The sequence below is a fragment of the Canis aureus genome, chromosome 8 (genome assembly GCF_053574225.1).
Source record: "Canis aureus isolate CA01 chromosome 8, VMU_Caureus_v.1.0, whole genome shotgun sequence".
In the NCBI taxonomy this organism is placed as follows: domain Eukaryota; kingdom Metazoa; phylum Chordata; class Mammalia; order Carnivora; family Canidae; genus Canis; species Canis aureus.
Genome location: NC_135618.1, coordinates 15524830 through 15552682, shown reverse-complemented (window position 1 = coordinate 15552682; position 27853 = coordinate 15524830). Strand labels below are relative to the sequence as shown.

The 27853-nt window shown below is 33.9% G+C and overlaps 1 protein-coding gene across 5 annotated transcripts in view; it reads left to right on the top strand.

The window, feature by feature from the left end:
• Nucleotides 1-27853, top strand: part of COL24A1 (collagen type XXIV alpha 1 chain) — a 387323-nt gene that overhangs the window by 117886 nt on the left and 241584 nt on the right. For all 5 annotated transcript variants that reach the window (XM_077905294.1, XM_077905293.1, XM_077905290.1 and 2 more), the window contains exon 21: nt 16886-16939. In XM_077905294.1, coding sequence (XP_077761420.1) covers nt 16886-16939 — 54 coding nt within the window. The remainder of the gene's footprint in view (nt 1-16885; nt 16940-27853) is intronic.

Sequence of the window (27853 nt, the reverse complement as noted above, 5' to 3'; positions counted from 1 at the left end):
AATCACATTCCCTGATTACAAGCTATATTACAAAGCTATAGTAATCAAAACAAATGAAATTTTGGTACATTAAAGCTTTTATGTGTTATGGTACTTTGGTACCTATGAAGTAATACTACTTTATGGTATATTTTAATATCTGGAAAGGCTATAAGTTCTCTTACCTTTACTTTTTTTTAGCGCTTTCATGGCTATACTTACTTATTTTTTACATATATACTTTAGCATCAACATAACTAGCTTCACAAAAAAATTATTATTTTTGTTGATTTGTACTTAATGGATTAATTTAGGGAGTAGTGACATTTTTATGATATTGGATCATCCAGTCCAAGAATAATGAATACCTTTAATAAAGGTATGTTCAAGTCTTGTTCAAGTCTCCTTTTGTGTTTTTAAGGGATATTTTGAAGTTTTCCTCATGAAGGTTTTGTACATATAGATTTATTTTATTAAATTTGTTCTCAAGTATCTTTTGTAGCTATTGTAAATGGGATTTTTCTAACAGGTTTTTGTATAGATATGGAGAGTTTTGATTTCTGAATGTTAATTTTACATCCTGGTACCTTAATAGTTTCTTATCTTTGAGTTAATTTCGCCATTGATTTTCTAAAGTTTTCTAGACATACTCTCATGTAATTTTTAAATAGAGATCCTTTTAGTTCTTCTTTCTCAGTTCTCATACCTGTAATTCAATTCTCATTCTAATGACATTGTAATACTTCCAGTACAATGTTGAAGAATTGGAAGCAGTGTTCATCTTTGCCTTGTTCCTGATCCTAATGGAAGTACTATAGTGATCACTCATGAAGTAAATTCTGGCATTAGAATTAAAATATGCTTATATTTTATTATGTAAAGAAATATTTATTAGTTTCTATTGCTTGAGTGATTTCTTTAGTCAGGAATGGTTGTTATATTTTTTAAGTATTTGTTATATTTTCAACATCTATGGAGACTATTATATTTTTTTTTTAGATCTATTTGTATGGTATAGTAACAGATTTTCTATTAACTATTTTCCATATAATGGTTATTCTGTATAGTGTCTATGTATTGACTATTTCTACATAATGACTAGTTTCTGTTGCAGTTTTTAAAAAAATTCTACTTGATCGTGATATATTATTTTCCTGATATAATGCTAATGCTACTAATATTTATTTGTATTTTTGCATCAATAATTGTAGGTGATCTTGATCTATAATATTCAATCTTTTTTGGTACTTTGTCAAGCTTAGGTATTAGTGTTATACTTATTTCATCAAAATAATTAAGAAGTCTTCATTTTTAGTGCTCTGTAGTAATTCATGGAGCATTGAGACTATCTTATCTATTAGGTTTGGTGGAATTCCTCTGTGAAACCATCTGGAATCAATGCTTTTCTATAAGGTAGTTCCTTGATGAATTTTTCTATTGCTTTGAAAAAAAATTAACCTTTTTAAGCTATCTCTAATGGGATTAGCTTTGTTGAATTGTCCTTAGGAAATTGTCTGTTTCATCTAGGTTTTCAAATTTACTTCCATGTAAATCCATAAAATAGCCTTATGATTTTTAATTTTTTTTGTGATTGATTGAAATGATTATTTCCCATATGCCATTACATTTTAAAAATATTTACATATGTGCTCATCCTTTTTTTTTTCTTGGTCAGGAAAGAAAGGTAAAATCTTATAAATTATGTATCTCTTTCTGTGAAGATGATCTGCTTATATTTCCAAATTGGAAGGGCCCCATGTGAATACATAGGGCTATTTTTTATTTTCTTTTAATTATAAAGGAAAAGAGGGCATTTGCCAAATCAGTGATTACCAAATCAATTACCAAATATAGAAGGGCTTAGTAATCTGCTGTATTAATGATACAACATCTGACATAGCATCTCCAACTGGGGCTGTGGTAGTCTGCAGTCTATCTCCACAATCTACCTGATGTCTGCAGGTGGTAGTCTGGTGAATTAAACAGTAGGTCTGATAGAAACCACCACCCATGCATATTTTAGATTTTTAATCTTGGCAGGGATCTCTGACATTCTCTCTACACAATATGATTGGCAGTCATCTAGATGTGATTGTCTGATCCTTAGAACCCAAAGGTCTACCTAACTATAGGAGTAGCTCTTCCTTTTAAGCTCTTCTTTTGACAATCCGGTTCTAATTATTTTTAAAAAATATTTTATTTATTTATTCATGAGAGACATAGACAGAGACACAGGCAAAGGGAGAAGCAGGTTCCACACAGGGAGCCTGATGTGGGACTCAATCCCAGGACTCCAGGATCATGACCTGAGCCGAAGGCAGATGCTTAACCACTGAACCACCCAGGCATTTCTAATTATTTCTTTTCAACAGATCTTTTTGAGATATTCATTATATTCTTATTACTAAAAAAAAAAAAATGCTGAAGTCCATAGATTTGATCTTGACTTCAAGGAACTTATATTCAAGAAATCATTTTCAAAAAAAAAAAAAAAAGAAATCAATATTCAATTCAGATTATGTCAACACCTCCACTGTCACCATCTGTCTTTTTTCCCAGACATCAAAATTAATTATGTTTGATCAAATGAAAAATTAGAAGTCCGTTAATTCTTTAAAAGTCTAGAATTAGTTTATTCCCCAGAGAAAATTGTAAAATAGCGAAATAACTTGATTCCTACAGCCACTGGTCTTCCTATGTTCTTTCCCTCTTCAGCATGAATTCTTGTCCATCTCAAATAACCGGTGTTTCTTTTCCTATCAAAGGAAGACCTGATATATTTAAATGTATTTTAAATATTAATATTAATATTTAAATATATTTAAAGACCTGATAAATATATTTTACTTCAAGCAGTAAATAGCAGAACAGCTAACTTCAATACAATCCCCTTTCAAGGATATTTACATTTTAACACCAAACAGACCTGAACTTAATGCAATGAGTCTTGAATTGTAGAATTTAGGGTGCTGTTTAGTGAGCTGGGAAAGATTTTTAGAAACTTTGATGCTCCTCAAATTAATCATACCGTATAAGTTGTCATCTATATTACCAATAAGACAAAACAAGACTGGCCAGTATTTCTTGCTAGTAACTTCTAGTTCAGAAGCTTGCATTTTCATAAGTCAGTGAAAGCAAAGCACTCTGAAACTTTTGTTATAAATGCTGTTATTTGTCATGGACATTGAAGAGATTGTTCATCATTAAAGATCATATGAACAAATTTTACTTCAGTCTATTATTTCAAACTGTTTTTTCTTGCTTCATAATGTTTTACTTATTCTAGGCAAGTAAAATTGCTATACCAGAGAAGTAAACATATCTGTGCTTTTAGCCCTTTCCAGAATTGTAAATATTAGAGATGTCCCAAAATGCATCACATACTTTAAACATAAGATTACATTTTTTTCCATGCTAGTTCTTTGCTTTTAACAAAAACACATGGAAAATACTGTACATGAATCTTCTCTATTTCTTTAAGCATAGTAAGTGTCAGTTTTGAGCACCAACCCCATGCTTTCTCCCAGTTCTGGCAGCAGACTACCTTCAAATGTGGTAGTAGGATAGTTAGAATGTTTGTTGATTCAGCTGTTAGACTGAACTACTGAGATTGCCAAATCATTGAATTTTGGATGATGTACGTGGTAAGTGGGGCCAAGTGTTGACTACAAAAATGAGCTGAGACCACCAATCACAGAGATACCAGAAATGGCCAAGCAGTGGGTCCTTTTTTTTTCTACTAAGATGGTCTTCACTAGAGACAAATAGCAGAGTTCATTTGGAGAGTCTGCTCATATCAAAGGCATGCCTCTAAATGTCCATTTTAACACCATAGTGAACTTAACTTGAATAAGCCAGCCTACATAAGATCTACATAGATCTTAGTCCAGTTGGGTTTCCTTTACTTAAACCAGTTACTTCTTCATTATCTTTCATCACTTGGATTTGGTTGAGTAATTTGATGTTTTTAGTTGTTACTCAAAACCTGGTGCTGAAAGAAAATATGATTAAATCAGTCAATAACAAATCATTTCTTTAGTTCCTACTGTGTACAAAGCTATGCCTAGTAAACACTGTAGGATATCCACAAAACTAACATATTGTCCATAATTTAAGGCAATTTATAGCAAATTAGGAAAAATCAAGATATATACATTTACTGTTAGATAATCTTAAAGGCATCATGTAAGAAATAAGTAGTTACTATAGTTCATTATTAGTAGAGAAAGATTACCATGAGATGGAGGAATTAGGGAAGGATTTAAGGAAAAGATGGATCTTGAATTACATTGTTGATGAATAAATGGCAGGGCATTCCAGGTGGGGTAAATCATATGCACAGAGCCTAGACATCTAGCTGATACGCATAATGGGTTTATAAAACAGTAAATGAAATGGACTAGCTGACAGATTCCTGGTATAGAGTGATAGATAAGGTTGTAAAACTAGGTTGGTGTCAAATTGCATAAGGTCTTTGATTCCAAGTGATATCAAGACAGAGGCTTCAGTAGCTAGGTAGTCAAGCCTAATATTACAATTGTTGCATTGTGAAAAAATATGGAACCTGCCCCCAATCTCCCAAATGAACAAGCTGAATTTTTATTGACTTGCCTGGTTTCTGCCCATAGTGCTCACAAATTTCTGTCCTTTCATACTCACTGTAGGTGGGAGTCTCCATAACAGTTGAATGTAAGGAGGCTGACTCTTCTACCTATCCAGAATGAATCTTTGTACTATTTGTTGCTATTACTAATAGTACTTAGTACCATTGTTCTATTGAGGTAGACCTGAGTTTGCTCACTAGATTGATGAAGAAATCTTCCCACCCAGAAGAGAGTTAGCAACAATGAAGACAACTGTCTTTGAAGATATTTCCTGCTCCTAGCACTTAGCCTATAGCCATCTCCTCTAATTCCTCCTTTTAGCAGGCAGCAAAGTAGAGGATCATTTATTGCCTGGTTGACCATGCAATTTGGTTAACATGTTCACTGCCTATTCTCATGGACTTTCCTCAAATCTCATTAATCATCTGATAAGGCCCTCATACTTCCTCTTTAAAGAAAAGCTGTGTCTCCATCAGTATCCCATTCTTATCACCAGAATTGTCAGAGACTGTAAAGGATCTGAAATTTTATCCTATTTCCAAGCCAGCAAGTTAGCCTGATAGTTTCACAGATTTTGTTAGAAGATGCAAGACTTCTGGGACAGAGACAAAAGACAGTTTATTATTCTTAATAGCCATTTCCAGAGTAAAAGCATTTTTGCCATGATTCACGGAGCCTTACTTTTCATGGGATGATGTGAAGAGGGCTAGATGACATTTGCATATTGCAATGGTTGTATTACATAAGAGTAACTTTGAACTTAGAGAAACAATCTTTTATAATGGTTAGTGACAAAAAAAAATAATAATGTGTTCCAGAAAGAGATTATTATATGGACAGTAAGCATTCCTGCCTTTTGCTACAGAGGGAGACACTATGGCCATCTTTTCTATATAGAAATCTCTGAAAAGACAGGCTGGAATGATGCATAGTCAGTATCTCATTTGTATAATGTACTGAAATGCAAGAGACTATGGAGAATTGTATGCCAGCAGCATGTTAAGTTAAATATTAGAGGTATAAAGATGGATAAGATATATTCATTTTCCTCTATGAGCTCACATTTTATTGGAAAAAAAGAAACTCTTAATTACAATATAGAGTCATTGGTACTGTATGGCTATATTAGAGTTCTGTATGAATATAAAGGAACAAGCTACTGATTCTGTCTAAGGGGAACCATGAAAAGCTTCACAGATTATGTTATATTTGAGTTGGCAACAAATTATATGATGAGGGAACCTGGAGTAGGAAGTGAAAGAAGACTTCCAAGAAGTATGGTTGCTTGAGCAAAGACTTAAAGAAATAGCAGTTTTCAAATGGAAACAGAGGGAAAGGGTATTCCAGCACAGATATATGAGGAAGCTAGGTATATTTAAAAAACTGCAAATAATTCAATGTTTTAGTCAAGCCTGTTTCCATTAAAAATGACAAAACCTACCTAAAATAGTCTTAAGCCAAACTCAGGATTGGCTGATGTAATCTGGAAGTCCAGCAATGTATGTGCCTAGAGATTTGGCTGGATACAAGAGTTTGATTAATATAATCAAGACACTCACCATCTCTTAGCCTTACTGTTGGCTTGAGTCACAGGAACACAGTGAGGAAAAGGTGGCCATTAGCAATTCTAGGCAGTCTTAGCAAAAAGAAAGCATTCTTTTTTCTTTATAGCTCTAGCAAAAATTCTAAGGTGGATTCCAGCCAATCTGGCTTGGATTACATGATCATCTTTAAATCAGTTACAGTCGTCATGGGATTGGAGTACTGTAATTGGCAAGATTTGGATCATTTACTCACCCCTGGAAATTGGGATTGGGACCAGAACCGCATGGACTACAAATTGGGGAAGAGTAATTTTTCAAAGAGCTGGTGAGCAGATAAAAAAAGAAGATGCCTTCTATCTTTGATGCCCAGTATCTACATATACCATTCTTCCCACTTATACATTTTTTTTTGTTTTGTTTTTTTCATATTAAAGGGCAGAGGGGAGAGGGAAAGCAGAGGGAGAGAGAATGCCAAGCAGGTTCCACACCCAGCATGGAGCTCAATGCAGGGCTCAATCTCACCACCCTGAGATCAAAACCAAGAGTTGGATGCCTAACCAACTGAGCTACCCAGGTGCCCCCAGTTTTTAAAATGCCTCTGGTAACAGAGTACAGTCACCCACACAGCTGAAAATATACCCTCCCTTCTCCAAAAGAAGATAACCCAGTGTATTGATCAGTTATTGCTTGTAGCTCCAAGGCCAGGTTCTTGGAATAAAGTGCGTTCTTTTTAGTGAGGCTAAATATAGGTCTGAATCTCAGATAACCAGCATGGTTTTAGAAACAAAACAAAATAGCCACGATATTCATTCCATTTGGAGAAACGAGAATAGGATTTCCCAGACCTGTAGCTGTGCATTTGAAACAAAAGTAGGCAATTGATATATGCCAGTTCCTCATAACAATATAAATCAACTTTTTAAATCATCTAACATTCCCACTCCTTGCCACAAACCTACACACACTGAAAAAGGGAGAATCTGAGATAGAGTCTCCGGAATACACATTGTATGGTACCAGGGAATATTTTTGTTCTCTAGTGTATGTTGAATGCCAAGAGCATATAAGAATTCTAAATGAGTCAAATATATATACATGGAGTACCTAAAATGATACTTACCCAAAGGTGAGTATCAAATCATAGTCCTGTTATTACCTCCAAAATAATTTGAAATCTGAACTTCCCGATTTTTATGTAGGGACAAGTTTTCTAAGGGTCTTCAAATGGTTGCAAACTATTGTCTAGAGCAGTGGTTATCTAAAACATATAATAAACTATATATATTTAAATTGTATAATTTGATAATTTTTGACATATGTATAGCTTATTAAACCATCACTAAAATCAAGATAGTTACATCTATCAAATCCCAAAATTTCTGGGCACCTGGATGACTCAGTTGGTTAAATGTCCGACTCTTGATTTGATCTCAGGTTCATGAGATTGAACTTTGTGTGGTCTCCACGCTCAGCACAGAGTCTGCTTGAGATTCTTTCTCTCCCTCGCCTCCCTTCCGCCCCTCCCTCTGCTCATGGGCGTGCTCTCTCTCTCTCTCTCTCTCTCTCTCAAGTAAATAAATAAAATCTTTTTAAAAATTCAAATTTTCTTTGTTCACTTTTGTAGTTCTTCCTTTATGTCTCTCATGTTTCTCCCTTCCCCAGTCTAACACTGCTTTTTGTCACTAGGAGTTATCCAAATCTAAGGATTACATAATGGTCAAAATAGTTTACCTTAAAATTAAAAGTTTAGTATAACTTTGTGTGGATTTCAGTAAAATAAAAATGGACTTTGCAAATGATTTTGTAGGTTCTTTTAAGAGTGACTTCAAATATACTGTTAATATTATTTAAACAGTCTTTTAAGAGTGACTTCAAGCATACTGATAATGTTATTTAAATAAAGTCTTATTAAACAAGTCATTCAGAGAGTGTATGTTGTGTTAAGGAATTTTCATTGTTTTTATTGTTTCTGGATTTTCTTTGCTAGATTTTTAGGATGCTACATATTAATAGAATTCAGCTGTTCTATATTTACTACCAAAGAATATAGAATTGCAAAAGGGAAAATATATGAATAGCAATAATCATTTGCAAATATTCTCAATGATATTGTAATGAAAAAAATCCACTTTTTATGGCTTTTTAGTTCCAAAACAGCACAAGAAAGTGAAAGAAAGCCAGATACCTAGATGAATTCCTTATTTTGCCTTTATTTTTCCAGAGGCTCATATTTTGTTTGTGGTTTTCCCAGAAGACAGAACAGTTCCTTAATTTGCAGTTGCATGCTGCCCTGTGCTAAAGTTTCATTTCTATACTTTCCTGGGAAAGTGAATTTATTACTCCTGCCCTGTCAAATATTTTATTTTTGGCATTAAATTTTACATGGATTATTCTCACTCAGAAAAGGTCATTTTAGTTCTTTTTTCTATTATTACTACTTTCTAACTTGGACTCCCCATATTACTGAAATGGCATGTACTTCCACAAATGCTAAAGAACGAAATCTTATGTTTTTTGGACCCACATCTCAAACGCAATTCTCCCTTTATAGTACCTCTCTCCCTCTGACTGCATTCTTTCTCACTTGCATATGTTGCTATTCTATCTATAGAAGCTATGCTAGTTAAGTTTTATGGAGCAGTTTTTTGTTTTTTGTATTTTTTTTTTTTGACAAAGAATAACTTTGAAACTGCAGAATTGAAAATAATTATTCAAATAATTCATTTTTAATTTGGTCATCAATTGAAGCTGTCAGATCTTTATTGAATGTGCTGTATACAAGCATCAGACTAGATTTTGAAAAACTTTGCCCAACAAGCATCAGACTAGATTTTGAATAACTTTGCCCATTAGGAGTCCATAACTTATATGTTGCCCTATCTCAAATGATTTATTAATTTTATCTTGTTTTAATATGACTTTTTAAAATAAGAAATACATTCATTTCTACTTTGTTAAGACTTATAAACTACTTAAGAAGATAAGTTTAAGCCCTGTATTGTGTTCTTGCATATTTAAAGCATGATTGATATAAAAATCAATGACAATTTATGTAAGTTAAATGGCCTAAATGATGCTACTGTCTATAACAACAGAGTATTTTATTTTTTATTCCTAGTTTATTTTTTTAATTGTTATTTTTAAAAATTTAAGTTCTATATAACAACAGAGTATTTTTTATTCCTAGTTTATTTTTTAAATTATTATTTTTAAAAATTTAAGTTCTATATAGAGTATCATGTTATCAACAACAGAGTATTTTAAAGCTACTTTATAAAATATCAGGAAAGTTTAAATTTCCCAAAACATGTACTTTAATTTCAGCCTATTATTATAATTGAATATGTTACTACTTCCAGAACAATCTAAAATCTGAACTTCACTATTTTTTCTGGGGACATGTTCAATGAATAAATTCTATTTTCTCTCTAAAGATCTTCAAATCATTGCAAACTGTGTACTGCCCCATAGCAATGATTTTCTAAAACACCCAATTACCTTTTTTGTTGTTGCTACAACCTTATTCAGGTGTATTTGGCATAAATAAGTTATGTATATTTCAACTATGTGATTTCACATATTTTCATGTGTGTATAACCTATGAAAGCATTACCAAGATCAAGATAGCAAACATATCTGTCAAAATCAATAATTTTCTGGTTTACCTTTGGTAATCTCTCCCTCTTACCTTCCTGCCCCCAATTTTTCCTGGGCTACCAGTGATCTACTTTTTGTAACTAAAGATTAATTTGCATTTGTCTAAAGTTTTTGTATAAATGAACTCATATAGTGTATACTTTTTTTTTCATCTGGGTCTCTTACTTAGCATAATGTCTTCAAGATTCATCCAGGTTGTTTCATTTTTTGATATATGATAATTGGTTTATCCATTGGATTTATTTATTTGTGGATTGTTTATCCATTTACTATTTTTAACCATTTTTTTTAACTGGAAAGACTATTTTTTTAATAGAAAATGGAGACTTTGTAACATTTATCAAAGAAATACTGAAGTGCTCTATATATGCCATGGAGCATCGTGTATTTACTCTAGGATATTCTAGCTTGCAAACTTCTAACTACTGCCAAAATAAGAATGACCATATTGTACTCTTATGATTTCCCAGGAAACTATTGGAATCTCTAGTACTTTGGTTCCCAGGTTTTGCTTGAAAAAAATGCATGTGAATTTGTTTCCAACCTTTAGTGATTAGAGAATAATAAAACAATGGTTTTACTTGAGGGAGTGCTGAGTCACTCTTCTCAGTGCTGTAAACAGATGTGAGGAGTCTAAAAACAGATGACACATTTTCACTTACTATTTTTAAAGCCACTTCAGTTTTCTGCTTCTTGATAGAAATTAGTGATTAGTCTATTTCTATTAAGAAGGTATATAAAATCAGCATTCAAAATTTACCCTGTTTCTTTACACTAATAATGAACTATCAGAAAGAGAAAATTAAGAAAACAATCTCATTTACAATTGCATCAAAAAGAATAAAATCTCTAGGAGTAAATTTAATCAAGGAGGTGAAAAACATGTACACTGAAAACTGTAAGACATTGATGAAAGAAATTGAAGAAGACACACATAAAATGGAGAGATATGTCATGCTCATGGATTGGAAGAATTAATATTGTTAAAATGTCCATACTACCCAAACCTATCTACAGATTCAGTGCAAACTCTAATTCTAATAGTGTTTTTCACAGAAAAAAGAACAAATAGTCCTAAAACGTGTATAACCACAAGTGACCTTGAAATGCCAAAGCAATCTGAAGAAAGAAGAACAAAGATGGAGGCAGGCATCACACTTCTAGATTTCAAAGTATATTACAAAGCTATAATAATCAAAACAGTATGATATTAGTGTTAAAACCAGAGACATAGATCAGTGGAACAGAAGTCCCAGAAGTAAACCCACCTATGTGCAGTCAATCTATGACAAAGGAGACTAAGAATATACAACACATTCAATATTCATCCAAGTTGCCACATCCAGGTTGTTTCATTTTCCAATATGCCAAAATTAGTTTATCCATTGGGTTTATTTGTAGATTGTCTATCCATTTACCATTTTTTAACGGGAGGACTAAAAATTCGGTAGAAAAGAGAGACTTTCTAACTCTTATCAAAGAAATATGAAAGTGCTCAATGTATGTCATAGAATATCACATACTTAGTCTATTAGACACTCTAGTTTCCAAACTTCTAACTCTTGCCAAAAGTTATTAAGGGAGTGGATCTTAAAAGTTCTCATCATAAGATAAAAAAAAAAAATTGTAACCATTTGTAGTGATAGATTTAACTAGACATTGTGGTAAGCATTTCACAATATATATGCATGTAAATGATGTGTTTTACAGCTGATATTAATATAATGTTGTACGTCAGTTATATCTCAGCCTAAAATAAAGGCACCAGAAAGGAGGCTACTCTTTCTTCTCCTCACTAAGATGTATTTTTAATTGTGATGTGATGACTTAACTGAGATAATGAAATAATGAAACATACTGTGGGAGAAACCATTTTGACTTTTCAGAGGTTTCCAAATTATTTCAAACTAAAACAAATGAATTAAAGCATCTTTATCAGATTTTTGTTTTTAATTTTTTTTCTGTATTGTTTCATGCCAACATAATTTTTTAATGGAAATTATACTCTGAGTGATGTACTTTTTATCTTTCAATCAGTAAGTTCTTTGAAATGTTGTTTCTTGGTAAGGACAACCATGTCTTGTCATTTGATTTACATTTTTTTTTTGATTTACATTTTGATTGGTAAATCTGAAAGGTTAAAAAAATTCTTTTATATACATATGTTATCATTAAAGTTCAGTTGAGCCAGTTAATTCTAATTTTTGTATTTTAAAATCTGTTGTTTAAAAGGTAAGACCTTTACTTGGTAGTAACCCAGATAGGAACTTTTAACATAATAAAAATGTTCTGTGGTTAAGTTTCTAAAGTGTCCTATTTGAGAAGAAAATATATTTTTTTCTCCTTTTAATAGCTGTACTGATGTATTTCTGAGCTTTCAAATAAAGTTTTAATTTTAAAAATTCAACTGATATGACTATAAGATCAGATTATCAGTATCTTTTTTTAAAAAGTTTTTATTTAAAAAAAAGTTTTTATTTAAGTTTCAGTTAACATAATAGTATAATACTAGTTCCAGGTGTACAGTACAGTTAGTCATTTAGCACTTCCATACATCACCCGGTGCTCATCACAGCAAGTGCACTTCTTAATCCCCATCACTTATTTTCCTCTCCCGTCTCCCCTAGATTACCTCTCCCCTCTCCCCTAGATTAACCATCACTGCAATCTCTATAGTTAAGAGTCTGTTTCTTGGTTTGCCCCTTCTCTCTTTTATTTTCCCTTTGCTTGTTTCTTAGATTTCACATATTAGCAAAATAATATGGTATTTGTCTTTCTCTGACTGACCTATTTTGCTTAGCATAATACTCTCTAGCTACATCTATGTCATTGCAGATTTCAAGATTTCATTTTTTTTTGTATGGCTGAGTAATATTCCATTGTGTGTATATGTCTGCGGGTGTACCTCACTTCTTTTCCTTTCATTAGTAGATGGACTTTTGGGCTATTTCCACATCTGGTTATTGTAGATAATGCCACTGTAAACATTGGGATGCATGTATCCATTGGAATTAGTATTTTTGTATTCTTTGGGTAAATACCTAGAAGTATGATTGCTGGATCATAGGGTTGTTCTATTTTTAACTTTTTGTGGAACCTCCATACTGTTTTACAAAGCTGGCCAGTTTGCATTTCCATCAACAATGCAATGCTTTCTTTTTCTCCGCATTATTACCAACCCCTGTTGTTTCATGTGTTGTTGATTTTAGCCATTCTGATAGGTGAGTGCTTTTCCTCTATGATCAGGAACAAGTCAGGATGTCAACTCTCACCACTTTTATTTGGTTTGGTACTGGAAGTCCTAGCCACAGCAACCAGATAACAAAAAGAAATAAAAGGCTTCTGAATTATTGACATCTTGTTGTCTCTAATTCCCCTAGTCTTTGGCACTTTATGTCTTTTTAATATTGCTTTACTATTATTTTAATGTCTAAGAAGGAACAGATATTCATGCATATACTTAATATTCCATGTTTACCCAGAAGTCACATCAATAAACTTTTTCTTGCTGTCTTATTAAAAAATAAAGCACAGATGCAGAACTATATAAAACAAATGTGTATCACAAAGAGTTGTAAGACAGACACTATTTTAACTGCTACACAGGTCAGAATAGAACTGCCAGTTATCCCCAGAAGCTTTTTTGAATCACAACCCAACCACAAACCTTTCTCTCTCCCAAAACTTGGCAGTGCTTTTTTTCTTTTATGGTTTGTCATTCACGTGTGAATCTTTTAAAACTATGATGTAATTTATTTTATTAGTATGTCATTCAGTCTACAAGCTTTCTTTCCATTCCCTTTTCCCCCCTTATAATTTAGCTGTTAAAGATCCCCCATCATGTGACCTGGAAAGTCACTTACAGAGGCCTGGCCACATTCATTTTTTGTTTGTTTGTTTTTGGTGAGACTATAGGCGATACTGTGTTCTTTCATCAGAAAGCACATGATGTCCAGTTATCTCTCTCTTTTTTTTATGGTGTTAGTAACAGCTGATTACTCATCTGCCCAGATGTATTAGATTTAGGGGATTGCAAAATAGAGACATGTTTGCTGTATCATTCCTTTTTTATTTGTTAGCTGAATACATCTCCTCATCTACTATTTGGTTAGTAGTGGCACAGTATATATGGGAAAAGTAGAATAAATGCCTGATTCTTCACCTTTCTAAACCAGTTTTCAAAATAAGGAGTTAACTTCCTTTCATCCTCTATAAGTGGGCAGTTCTTTAATTGTTGTATCATTACCAACTTATGAATTTAAACATATTTGATATGTTTCAATCCATTGTGATTCTTGTTCTTACTGAAGTTCATATTATCACATATCTACCCGTTATCTTCTTCAATCCCCCCTCAGTATTTTTAATATAACCTTAGATTTGACACTTTTTATAGTCTTTTTGCTTTCTAGAATGACAGGGTGTTTCAGGCTCTTCTGCAGGATTGACAGGAACTATGAATTTATCCATGGGGATGCTCTGAACCAGTGGTTGTAAACAAGTACCCAGGGGCCAAAAGTAGCTACCAGACATTTTTTTTTTCCCAAAGGAAACAAGTCAGTCACTCAACAATGACAGCAAAAACAAAACAAATCTTTTAGCACTTACTATGTACCAGATGTTATACTAGTTGTCCAAAATATTATAGTTCGTAAGACATAAAACTGCCTTCAAGAAGCTTACAATCTGTTGAAGAAAATAATATAGCACTACATTAAGTGAACTTGTAGGACTCTAGGATGGTGTGAGATTTCTTAGAAGAGACCTAAGTAATGGTTTGGGGATCAAAAAAAGATTTGGAAGCAAAATATTATTCAATTTTTTTGGTTTGTCTTTTTTTTTTTCTCTTTATGTTCATTTGTTTTGTTTCTTAAATTCCACATATACGTGAAATCATATGATAATTGTCTCTCTGGCTGACATTTCCCTTAGCATAATACTCTGTAGCTGCGACCATGTCATTGCAAATGGCAAGATTTCATTTCTTTTATGGCTGAGCACTATTCCATGCCACATCTTAATCCATTCATCAGTTGAACCATCAGTTGATCCATCAGTTGATGGATATTTGGGCTTCTTCCATAATTTGACTATAGAGAAGAAACTGATGGTTACTGAAGGGGAGGTTGGCAGGGGGGATGGATTAAACAGGTGGTGAGTATTAAGGAGGACACTTGGGATGAGCACTGGGTCTTGAATGTAAGTGATAAATCATTGAATTCTATACCTAAAATTAGTATTGCACTGTATGTTAACTAGCTGAAATTTAAATAAAAACTTGGAAAAAATGTTACTCAATTTTATAACATAAGTCTTCCAGGTGAAGAAAGATGAGGGAAAATTATTTAGACAGAGAAAGCATAAATGAACCTGATTTCCTTTAATTAGAAAAGCAATCAACAAGTCTGTATTAAACATACTCTATTCCCAATCTTTTTTTTTTTTTTCTATTCCCAATCTTAAATCTGGTCCTGTGACCAGTTTTTCTGTTATCATTGACTTTCCTCTTGCCACAGATGTCCCTAAGTAATATTTTTCTCCATAGGATACACATTTTTTAAAAGATTTTATTTATTTATTAATGAGAGATACAGAGAGAGAGAGAGAGAGAGAGAGAGGCAGAGATATAGGCAGAGAGAGAAGCAGGCTCCGTGCAGGGACGTCCTGAGCCGAAGGCAGACGCTTAAGTGCTGAGTCACCCAGGCACCCCTAGAATACACATTTTAAATCAGAATCAAGGCATTTCTGTCCTGATCTTGATTGGATGAGTTAGTATTACTCTCTTTTGATTTATCTTTCCAGGGTGAGTATTCTAAAATCAACCTTGCAATTCGAGGTTACTTGTGGACATTTTTATTACCATCATATTTACTTCTTCACTGGACTACTTTTTCTAGCTCAAATTCATATTTACTTGCAACTTTTACTTTTTAAGATGCTGATTCTTGGGGCTCCTGGGTGGCTCATTCTGTTAAGCATCTGACTGACTCAGGTCATGATCTCAGGGTCCTGGGATTGAGCCCCACATTGGGCTCCATGCTCAGCAGGGAGTTTGCTTCTCCCTTTGCCTTTCCCCCTGCTCATTCTTTCTCTCTCAAATATATCAAATAAAATCTTTTAAAAAAAATTATGCTGATTCTTATACTTGTCTTGCCTTCTCTTCCTTTGCCCAAATCAGCAGGAAGTATTGAAACAGCTTTATCTGTGACAAAATCAATAGAGGTAAAACTACACTTACTAGCTTATTCTCATTCTTGAAACTGATCATGATGAATCACATTCTAATTCATTATTTTAGCAAGAACATTGATTGATCTAACCATTTTAGAGCAACACTCTAGACTTTTCCCCAGCACAGTTTTATTTAACACTACAGTCCCTTTCTATTTCTTGAGTCAACTATTTTAAACTGTTAAAATATAATTTCCAAAAACTAAAAAATTGTGATTCTCAGGCAAATATAAAGTAAATATGGGTGGAAAAATTTTTTGAACTCATTAATGATGAAACCAATAAGATGCTAAGATGAATTTGAGAGAATTTGAAGAACCAGGTATTTATTAACGATTAAATATGGGAATGTTAGATTAAGATGATTGAGTTAGATACAAAACTGATTAATATCCTGTATACCAGCTTATAACCTTTATGGTTATTTTTTTCACAAGACAGAAGTTATTTGCATTTCTACCTAACAAAAATCTATAAGTTAACATGTAGTTAGTAAACAGTGAATTTAACATTACATTCACCTAATCCTTGGGTGTCCCATAGGTCATTGAAAGGACCTATTACGAACCTTTTGCAATGTTGTAGATGGTTTTGGAATGAGACTTTGGTTCTCTTAGACTGAATTAGAGAATATTCTTTGGGTCTGAAGATTGTTTCTGAATAGCTAGTGAAGTTCTGCTTTAGTATACTTTGTCAATTTTGTATTCCAGTGTTAAAACAACTGCCTAATAATTCACCTTTAATATTGAGTTTTTGAGCAGTAAAAATTACTTTAACCTGGCATGAGAGAATGGTAAAGGAAATTTTCATATGTTTAACAGATATACAGTAATAGCTATTGAGTAAACTCTATATTTTTGTGTTCCCTAGGGTTTTCCAGGAGATATTGGGATTCCTGGACAGAATGGCCCTGAAGGATTAAAGGTAAAAAAAAAAAAAGAAAAAAGAAAAAAGAAAAAAAGAAAAAAGAGAAAAAAGCATTATATTTAGAGGTTTTTTTTTTTTAAATCTCAAATACCAATGAATCGGTAAAAAAAAAAAAACTACTTTAAGAATATCAGTATATGTCTGGATATTTTTGAGCTATCTCAGGTGCATTTAATGAACTGTTCAGCATATTTCAAGATAATCAGGAAGCAGCTTGCATGTTTGGTTGTTCTTTTGGCACCCTTTGTTTAGTTAGAGTATATTATCCAACTTCTTGGTTCAGGTCATTGACAATGATTTTCCTTCTTCGGTACAGACATAGATTAGAGAGATAATATTTTAAAAAAACATAAATCACTGAAGAAAGGATTTCTTGGAAGAGATGAAAAAAAAATCTACGATAGATGGATGAGAGTTTTCTGGCTGCTGAAACCCTTTAGGATCCATAAAATATCTTCTGATTAAAATATAAGAAAGCCTATAGTATCCTAGAAATTATATATAGCACAAAATAACTGAAGAAACCCAAGCATTTTTAACTTCCTTTACTGTTGTCACATATATATTACTAGAAATTTACAAAATTTTAGTTCTTTTTTATTTATTGATGTATAATTGTGATATCTTATTCTGTTAGCTTAGTTACTATCTGTCATCATATAAAGTTATTGAAATATTATTGACTTTATTCTCTATTCTGTACATGATCTTCCTATGACCCGCTCGTTGATTTTCTAACTGGAAGTTTATATCTCTTAAGCCTTTCACCTATTTTGCCTCCTTGCCCTGACCCCTCTCCTCTGTGGTAATCAACAGTTTGTGCAACTGTTTCTGTTTTATTTGTTCATTTTTAGTTTTTAGATTCTACATACAAGTGGAATCATGTGATATTTATCTTTGACTTATTTCACATAGTATAATACCCTCTAGTTCCATCCATGTTGTCACAAATAGCAAGATTTCAAAAAAAAAAAAAAAAACAGATAGCAAGATTTCATTCTTTTTTATGATGGAATAATGTTCCGTTGTATATGTCTGTCGCATCTTTTTTTCCACTCATCTATCAATGGACACTTCCATATTAGCTTCCATATTCGACTATTGCAGGTAATGCTGCAATGAATATAGGGGTGCATTTATCTCTGAGTTGGTGTTTTGATTTTGTTTGGATAAATACCCAGAAGTGGAATTATTGGATCATATGATAGTTCTCTTTTGATTTTTTTTAAGGTTTTATTTATTATTCATGAGAGATGCACAGAGAGAGAGAGGCAGAGACACAGGCAGAGGGAGAAGCAGGCTTCATGCGGGGAGCCCAACGTGAAACTCAATCCCGGGACCCCAGGATCACACTCTGGGCTGAAGGTGGTGCTAAACTGCTGAGCCACCCCGGCTGCCCCTCTTTTGATTTTTTTGAGGAAATTCCATACTGTTTTCCAAAATGGCTGTGCTAATTTACATTCTTATCAACACTGTGCAGGGATTTTAGTATTTTTGTCTTTAAATCTTTATGCTAACTTTTTAAGTGGCTGATCTACTCCTTTACCATATATATTTGCTTTTACCAGTGGGATTTTTTTCTTTCATATATTTTCTCTTGTTTTTAAGATTTTTAAATTTATTTATTCATGAGAGACGCAGAGAGAGAGAGAGAGAGAAAGGCAGAGATATAGACAGAGGGAGAAGCAGGCTCCATGCAGGGAGCCTGATGTGGGACTCTATCCCAGGACTCCAGGATCATGCCCTAGGCTGAAGCCCGCGCTAAACCACTGAGCCACCGGGGCTGCCCTCATATATTTTCTTATTTCTAATTCTGGGCTTTTCTTTTTCAAGATTCAAGATTCTTTAACATTTTTTGTAAGATTAGTTTAGTGGCGATGAACTTCCTTAGTTTCCTTGTCTGGGAAACTCTTCATCTGTTCTCTAATTCTGAATGATAACCTTGCTGGGTAGAGTATTCTTGGGTATAAATTTTTCCCTTTCAGCACTTTCAATATATCCTGCTACTCTCTTCTGACCTCCAGAGTCTCTGCTGAAAAATTAGCTGACAGTCTTATGGTATTTCCCTTGTACATGATTATTATTTTTTTTCTTTTGCTGACTGCTTCTTTCTTTCTTTCTTTCTTTCTTTCTTTCTTTCTTTCTTTCTTTCTTTTCTTTTCTTTTCTTTTCTTTTCTTTCTTTTTTTCTTTCTTTTCTTTCTTCTTTCTTTCTTTCTTTCTTTCTTTCTTTCTTTCTTTCTTTCTTTCTTTCTTTCTTTCTTTCTTTCTTTCTTTCTTTCTTTTCATCCTTCCTCCCTCTCTCCCTCCCTCCCTTTTTCTTTTTTCTTTCCTCATTTCTTGCTCTCTCTCTTTTGAAACTGAGAGAGTATGTGTGAGCTGGGAGTAGTGGGGGCAGAGGAAGAGGAAGAGAAAGAGTCCCAAGCAGGCTACACACCCAGCACAGAGCCTGATATGGGGCTTGATCTCACAACCCTGGGATTAGGACCTGAGCTGAAGTCAAGAATTGAATGCTTAACTGACTGAGCCATGCATGTACCCTCTCTTACTGCCTTTAAGATTCTGTCTTTAACTTTTGCCATTTTGATTATAATATGTTTAACTAAAATATGTGTGGGTTCATTCTTTAGAGACTCTTATTGCTTCCTGGACTTGGATGTCTGGCAGCTTTGATGGTCATGGGTCAGGAGGGTTCTGGGAAGCACTGTACTGTAGCCGTCTTAACAGGACATTAGAGCTGGAGTAGGACCAGGAGGGTTTCTGGGCATGCTGTGCGAGGGGTTGCTTTGGAGTGGGCACAGGCTGGGGTAGGGGGAGGCCCAACTTGTTGGGTGGTTGTATCAGGTACAGGCTATGTAGTCCCATAACATGTCATGTTGGGGCTGACTTGATGGGGTGGCTGGAGCTGATATAGGCACAGGCTAGGGGGTTCCCAGGCAAACTACCGGGACCCCTTTGATGGGATTGCTAGATCAGACAAATGCTGCAGGGTCCCAGAGCATGCTGTGCCAAGGCTATATTAATAGGACAGTTGGAACTGAGGTGGGCACAGCTGTGGGGGCCTCAGGCATGCTGTACTGGGGCCATATTTTGGGGACAACTGAAGCTGAGGTGGGCAAGGACACCAGGAGCACTGAGATGGCACTAGCAGATTAGCTAGAGCACCTGTACCCTATTCCTATCTGTGCCATCAAGGTGGAAGGATAACATAAAACATGGTGCTCACCAGCTCTTTTGATTTTGGGAAGAGTTCCAGCAATTTCCTACCCATTTGGCAGTCACTCTAGGATTAGTAAATTAATTTCCTTCACTTATAGCCTAGTTTCCCTTTAAACCACTGCTCTTCTTTGCCTCATAGTGGGCAATATCTGAATGTGAACTCCTCAGTAGTATCTCTCCCTGCTGCAGGTTACCACAATGGGAGTGGAGTTCCCACTGTTACCTTTCCTTTATCTCTCCCACCCTGATGTGTGCAGTCCTTTATCTTTTGTTGTATAGAAGTTGTTCAATGAACCTTCAGTTTTTCTTGAGAAGACTTATTCTATATGTAGTTACAAATTTGCTGTGTGCATGGGAGGAGGTGAGTTCAAGGTTGTTTTTTTTTTTTTTCCCACTGTCTTGGATTGCCTCTACACTAAGTTTAAATATCAAGGTTTCAATATGCAGACTCACATAGAATGAGCATTATAAACAAATCAAATATTGTTAATAAAGACATGAAAGGATGAAATAGCCTGAAGTTCAGAGAATAGACAGGTTATGAAGTACAATATAACTGCTGTGGAAGGTTTGTTTGAGTGTAGAGGAAGTGATAGATGGAGCTTTAATAATAGCTATATTTGTTAGTCTACTATAGTGGCAAATACTATATGTGGCACTATAATAGATGTCTTACACACATCTCACTTAATCTTCACAACATTATGGGGTAGGTATTACCCCCATTTTACAGATGGTTAAGTAATGCCTTACCATCATATAACTATCAAGTGACTTAGGATTCTAACCCAGACATGATTTTAAAGTCTGAGTTCTTAACCACTTAGCTTTGGGATGAAATTGTGGAAAATATTCAATACCATGCTAAATAAAGTGTTTCTACTTTATCTATGGGCATCATGAAGCAATCATAGATATTTAAGTAGTAAAGTGTCCTACGTGATTTACATTTAAAAAGGTACCTTTTGTTCAGTATGGAGGATGGTTTAAACAGGGGGGAAACTGAAGACAAGGAGATAAACTAGAAAAATAGAAAAGGATTTTAAAAATCTGAAATAGAACATTCAATCAGCAAATATTTATTGACTACATCTTATATGACAGCCATTGTGCTAGATGCTAGACTATTGACAAAGATAAAATGTGTTGATCCCTACTTTCAAAAAACTTATAATATAGAAAAAGCTATGCAAGAAAACTTTATAATGACCATATGAATTATATACAGTATGTAACACTGTGCAAATAATGGGATAGGGAATTCAGATTATGTTTTGCTGAGAAGGTAGCACTTGAGCTGACTTGACAAATGAATAGGAATTTGCATATAGACAAGGGAGATGTACGGCATTCAGGAAAAGGAAACTTGTGAGAGGATGAAAGTGCAGTATGTGGAACATATTTACACTAAAAATTATTCATTGTTTATTTTTTTTTTATTTATTTTATTTATTTATTTTATTTTATTTTATTTTATTTATTTATTTATTTATTTTTATTCATTGTTTATATGAAATTCAAACTTAACTGGACATCCTGTATTTTATCTGGCAACCCTATTGGCCACTTACAAACTTTCCATACATATATATATATATGGAAAGCAATATTTCTCCCTTCTTTTCTGTCTCCATAGAAGAAATATTTTTCCTCTTCCTCAGTATTCAAGTTCCATACACGTTTTACATCAAAACTTCTCTACCTCCTGCACAACCTCATGCCATCTGAATTGTCACCTTTATGCTGATCTCTCCCTTGAATCAAAATTTCCCCTTTGCCATTAAAACCCGTTTTCACTGCCAATGTTGTAGGCTAGGCCTTTTTTATCTTTGACTAGCATTAGTAATGATCCTTCATTTGTTTCCTAGCTTCCAGTCTGCAGTTTTTTCAAATCTGCTTCCAAGCTGCTGATGGAATAATGTTTGTAAAGTACAGATTTTATCATGTCTCCCTTGTGTTTATATCCTTCAGTGATTTCCACAGCTCCAGGTTAAGGCTTATACTTCTTTACTTTTTACACAAGGCTCTTTATAACCTACCTTCTGTCTTCAACTCTATTGTTTATATCACATTACCATCACTCTTCCAAAAGCATTACTCTAACTAAACTATTTGGAGTACCAAACCCTGACATACTTGTTCAAATCTCAAAGCTTCCAGTGTGCTGTTCTTTTTGTCTGGTTATCTCTCTACCTTCCTGTGCCCTACTTTATCTGGCTAACAGACATCACATACTACATTATCCAGGAAGCATTCCCTGTTTCTTACAAGTCTGATCAAGATATCCTTTCTCTGTATTCCTGAAAAAAATCTACCAAGCAGTTACTTACATATATTACAACTGCTGACTTGCTTATCCCTCTATGAGGCTATGAGCTCTTGAGAGAAGAGACTAATTGATTTTATAAACATCACAATAACCATAATAATATCCATAGCTTAAGATAGGAATGCAGGAGAGTTTGGCTGAATGGATGATTGATTGAATGACTGTATTCAAAAACTATTTTGGAAATAGAAACAATTCAACTTGGTAATTTATTAAATGAAGATGATGGGGGAAAGAGAAACTAAAGATAAAACTGAGACTATGACTTGAGTTATTGACTTAAATAGGGAACATGGGAGGAGTAGCTTTGGAGGATGGGGAATACAAAAGTTTCATTTTGGGTGTACTTAGTTTGAAGTACCTGTTTGACATCAAGGTAGAAATAATAAATAACAGTAAACCAAGCTTAAAAGTAGAAATAGTAGCATGAGGGGATTTTGAGAGAGAATGGAATATAGAGAATGGAGTTGATAACTTCTGTAATGTTTAGTCCTTCACCTGCTGCATACTTAGGAACTTGAAGCATATATAAACACATCCATTCATCCATTCATTTAGAATTTCATTTATTTAACATATATTGAGTTTCTCTTATGTGTTAGGCCAAGTAGTAAATGTGAGATTATAAAGATTTCTAAACTATGGTTCCGGGCACCCCCGGTGGCGCAGGGGTTTAGCGCCGCCTGCAGCCCGGGGTCTGATCCTGGAGACCCAGGATCGAGTCCCGCGTCGGGCTCCCTGCATGGAGCCAGCTTCTCCCTCTGCCTGTGTCTCTGCCTCTCAGTCTCTCTCTCTCTCTGAATAAATAAATTAAAAAAAAAAAAAAAACTATGGTTCCTCCCTTGGATGAGGTAACAGTTTTGTGAGAGATGCCAAAAAAAAATCACAAAATGTTGTAAGAAATGCTATACAAAAAATTTGAAGTGCTATGAGAGCCTCCATAATTAAGAAATAGATTCTGCCCTAGGCAATTGAGAATTACTTTAAGAGGAAGTAATAATTGAACTTAATGTTTTCAAGAATGCATGTCATACTAGGTGAAGAACCAGGTAGCTTTCTAAATTCCTTTCAGTTTGGAAATTTTGTTTCCAAACAAAATTCACTTTTGTCAAGAAAAATATCAGAAAACTGAAGAAAACCAACTCATCTCTTGAATAATGTTACAACAGTGATCTTTAAAACTTCCTTCTCATTACTTATTTAAGTCTTAGAGTGTTTAAACATGGGACAAAACCCCTGAAAACTAGATGTTTTACTGAATACCAGAGGTTGAATTTCCGATGAGTAATAATCACTTTGTGGATTCTTTATCTAAATGTATTCAATAAACATGAACTTGAAGCCTCATCAGCAACAATGTCATTAGACTAATTTGGTTGTTTATATATCACTGAATTTTAGAATAAAATATTTTAGAAGAGATGAAAAGAACCAGAAAATTTTGAAGGAAGAGGGACGGGATTTAGTGTTGTAGTTTAAGAAGGGTCTGGTTACGTTTTTCTTTGTGGTGCTTCCTATTTTTATTGAAGTTGTTTTTAGAAACAAGGGAAAAACAGAGTCAAACATACTGACACTATTAGCATGATGAATTTTTTTAGTAGTGTGCGCTGTATCATGGAAGCATCTTAAAACTTTTATTTTAATATACATATCTTAATTGGAAAGTAGGGACAATATAAATTACTAAAACTCTGTCAAGGCTATTTAAGGTGATCATCAAGACAATTATGTGCACTCTATGTGAAATACATGGTTACCCTATTTGTAAAACAATGGGTTCTTTCCAGAACAATTTGGCACAGCTCTAAAGAAGCCTTTTATTTTCTCTTCATTTTCTGCCAGTTGACTAAAAACCTCAAACTAAGATTGAAAACTTATGTTGATTATGGTTCTATTGATTGCGAGAATGAGTGTGTATGTATATGTGTATGTCGATACAAAACATGGTTTAGGGCGAGCCTTTTTTAAAAGCCACCCAATTTGGCCATCTGCTTTTAAGTAACATTAGAAAAACCACATCCTTTGCTGCTAACTGCAGAAAGTGAGTACCCGATAAATATTCTCTGTTCTCCAGTAAACAGAGGAGTAATTTATTTGTTGTTGTAATGATTTGTGTTGTTACTTGGCTATGGAATTAAGGATGGTAAAACAGGTTGGTATTTTCTGTTGTATAACATCTCTGATAAGTTTTTAGAGAAAGCCTACTATTTGTGAAGTTATGTAACAGAATATGGAAATAACCTTCACAGTGAATTATTAAAATGTCATGTGATTATCTGTATGATAATGTGAGCTAACTTAGTAAAAGGAATGTGTATAATTCCAAATAGTTTTCTAAGATTACCTTGACCCTGCTCTGAAGATTCACATTTCATATACTAAATCAAGGTTTCTGATATTAGCCATTTTATTCTCCAGACTTCATTTAGTCAGCTAAGAAGTACAAGATTGTACAATGGGCAATGTACTGTATTAAGCAATTACTTGAAAACAAGTTTAAAACATGGCTTTCTGTCTGCTAGGAACTTGTAATTTTCTGAAAGCGTGAGATTTCCACATGTGAAAAGTTAAAAAAAGCATAACTGGGCAGCACATAAGTGGACAATAAGGAGCTCAGGGAAGGGGAGAGAATGACTAATATGGCCATTTTTCTGAGAAACTTTACAGAAAAATTAGGATGTTGAGTTGTTTGGGTTGGATTTGGCCAGATAGAATCAAGGAATGAGAGTCTTTATAGAACAGGTACAAAAATGAATAAAGGAATGGAGGGTAAAATAAACCTACCTGTCTTAAAAAGAAAGTTAGGAGTTAGATTGTGACATATCTTAAATATAAAGCTGAGAAGTTTAAATACTAATAAGCCAATAAGCCCATAGAAGATTTTTGTTGTTGTCGTTGTGATAAAAACACATTACATAAAATCTACTCTCGTAACTAATTTTTAAGTGTGTAGTATAATAATGTGAACTATATGCACATTGTTGTACACCAAATCTATAGACAATTTTTACTTTGCATGACTGAAAGTCTATACCCACTGAACAGCAACTCTGCATTTCCACCTCTCCTAACCTATGGCAACCATCATTCTTTCTGCTTCTATGACAATGACTATTTTAGGCACCTCATATACATAGAATTATACATTATTTGTCCTGTGCCTGGTTCATTTCCCTTAGCATAAGGTCTTCAAGGTTCAACCATGATGCAGCATATGTAGTCTAAATACGCACATTTTCTTTATCCATTCACCCATCAAAGGGCATGTAGGTTGTTTCCAGCTATAGGCTATTATGTAATGCTGTATTGAACATGGGAGTGCAGTTATCTCTTTGAAATCCCATTTTCCAGTCTTTTGGATAAATACCCAGAAGTGTGGTGACTGGATCATATGGTAGTTCTATTTTTAATTTTTGGAGGAACTCCATACAGTTTTCCATAGAGGCTGCACTATTTTACATTCCCACCAACAGTGCATAAGGATTTCAATTTCTCTACATCCTGTCAACATTTATTTTCTGTTTGTTTGCTTATAATAGTCATTGTAACAGGTATGAGGTGATGTCTCTTTGTGGCTTTGATTTGCATTTCCCTAATGATTAGTGATGCTGAACATTTTTATATATACTCAGTCGTTTGTATGTTTTATTTGGAGAAGTTTCTGTTGAAGTCCTTTGGCCATTATTTTAAGTTATTTGGTTTTTGCTGTTGGGTTCTAGGAGTTCCTTATATATTTTAGATATTAAACACTTATCAGATTTATGGTTTACACATATTTTCTCCTATTTTGTAAGCTGCCTTTTCACTACGTTGTTTTTTTTTCTATGCAGAAATATTTATGAGTCTATTTTTGCTTTTGTTGCCTTTGCTTTTGTGTGAAATCCAAAAAACCAGTACCACCACCAATGTGATGGAACTTTCTGCCAGTGTTTTCTTCTAGGATTTTTATGGTTTTAGGTCTTATATAAGCCTTTAATGCATTTTGAATTGATTCATGTGTATGGTATAAGATAGCATCCAATTTCAATCCTTTGCATATCCAGCTTTCCTAACATCATTTCTTAAAGAGACAGTCTTTTTTCCCTTGTATAGTCTTAGCACTCTTGTCAAAGACTATTTGACCATATATGTGTGGTTTTATTTCTGAGTACTCTATTCTGTTTCACTGGTTTGTGTATTTGTCCAGTACCAAACTGTTTGAATTATTATAATGTTTTAGTATATTTTGAAGTCAAGAAATATAAGACCGGGCAGCCCGGGTGGCTCAGCGGTTTAGCGCTGGCTTCGGCCCAGGCTGTGGTCCTGAAGACCCGGGATCAAGTCCCACATCGGGCTCCCTGCATGGAGCCTGCTTCTCCCTCTGCCTGTGTCTCTGCCTCTCTCTCTTTCTCTGTCTATCATAAATAAATAAATAAATCTTTAAAATTCAAACAGGGATTTAAAAAAAAGAAAAAAGAAATGTGAGACCTAAAGCTTTCTTCTTTCTCAAGATTGTTTTGGCTATTGAGGGTTCTTTGTGGTTCCATGTGAATGATAGAACTGGTTAATTTTATATTTGCCATTGAGTTCTTGCCAGGGATTACACTGAATTTATAGATTGCTTTTGTTAGTGTAGAATATTTTAACAGTATTAAGTCTTCTAGTCCATGAACATGACATATCTTTACACTATTGGTGTCATCTTTAATTTCTGTCACCAATGTTTTGTAATTTTCAGTGTTAACAAGTCTTTCACCTCCTTGGTTAAGTTTATTCCTAAGTATTTTATTGTTTTTGATGCTATGGTAAATGGGATTCTTTTCTTATTTCATTTTCAAATTGTTTGCTGTCAATGTATACAAATGCAGCTGATTTTTGTATATTGATTTTGTATTCTGCAACGTGGTTGAATTCATTTATTAGTTCTAACAACATGTTGGTAACATCTTTAGGATTTTCTACATACAGGGTCATCTTGTATGTCATCTCTGAGCAGGAATTTTACTTTTCCCTTTCCTACTTGGGTGCATTTTTTTCTTTCTGGATTAATTGCTCTATCTAGGACTTGTAGAAATGATGGGAATGAGCATTCTTGCCTTGTTCTTAATCTTAGAGGAAAGCTTTCAGTTTTCCACTATTGAGTATAGTAACTGTGGACTTTTCATACGTGGGCTTTATTAGATTGAGGTAATTTCCTCATATTTTTTAGATTGTCAAGTATTTTATCATGAAAGGGTATTGAATTTTTTCAAATGCTTTTCCTGTATCTATTGACATGATCAAGTTATTTTTATCTTTTGTTCTGTTAATATGGTGTATCACATTGATTTTCATATATAAACAATCCTTACATCCTAGGAATGAATCCCATTTGGTTATGGTGTA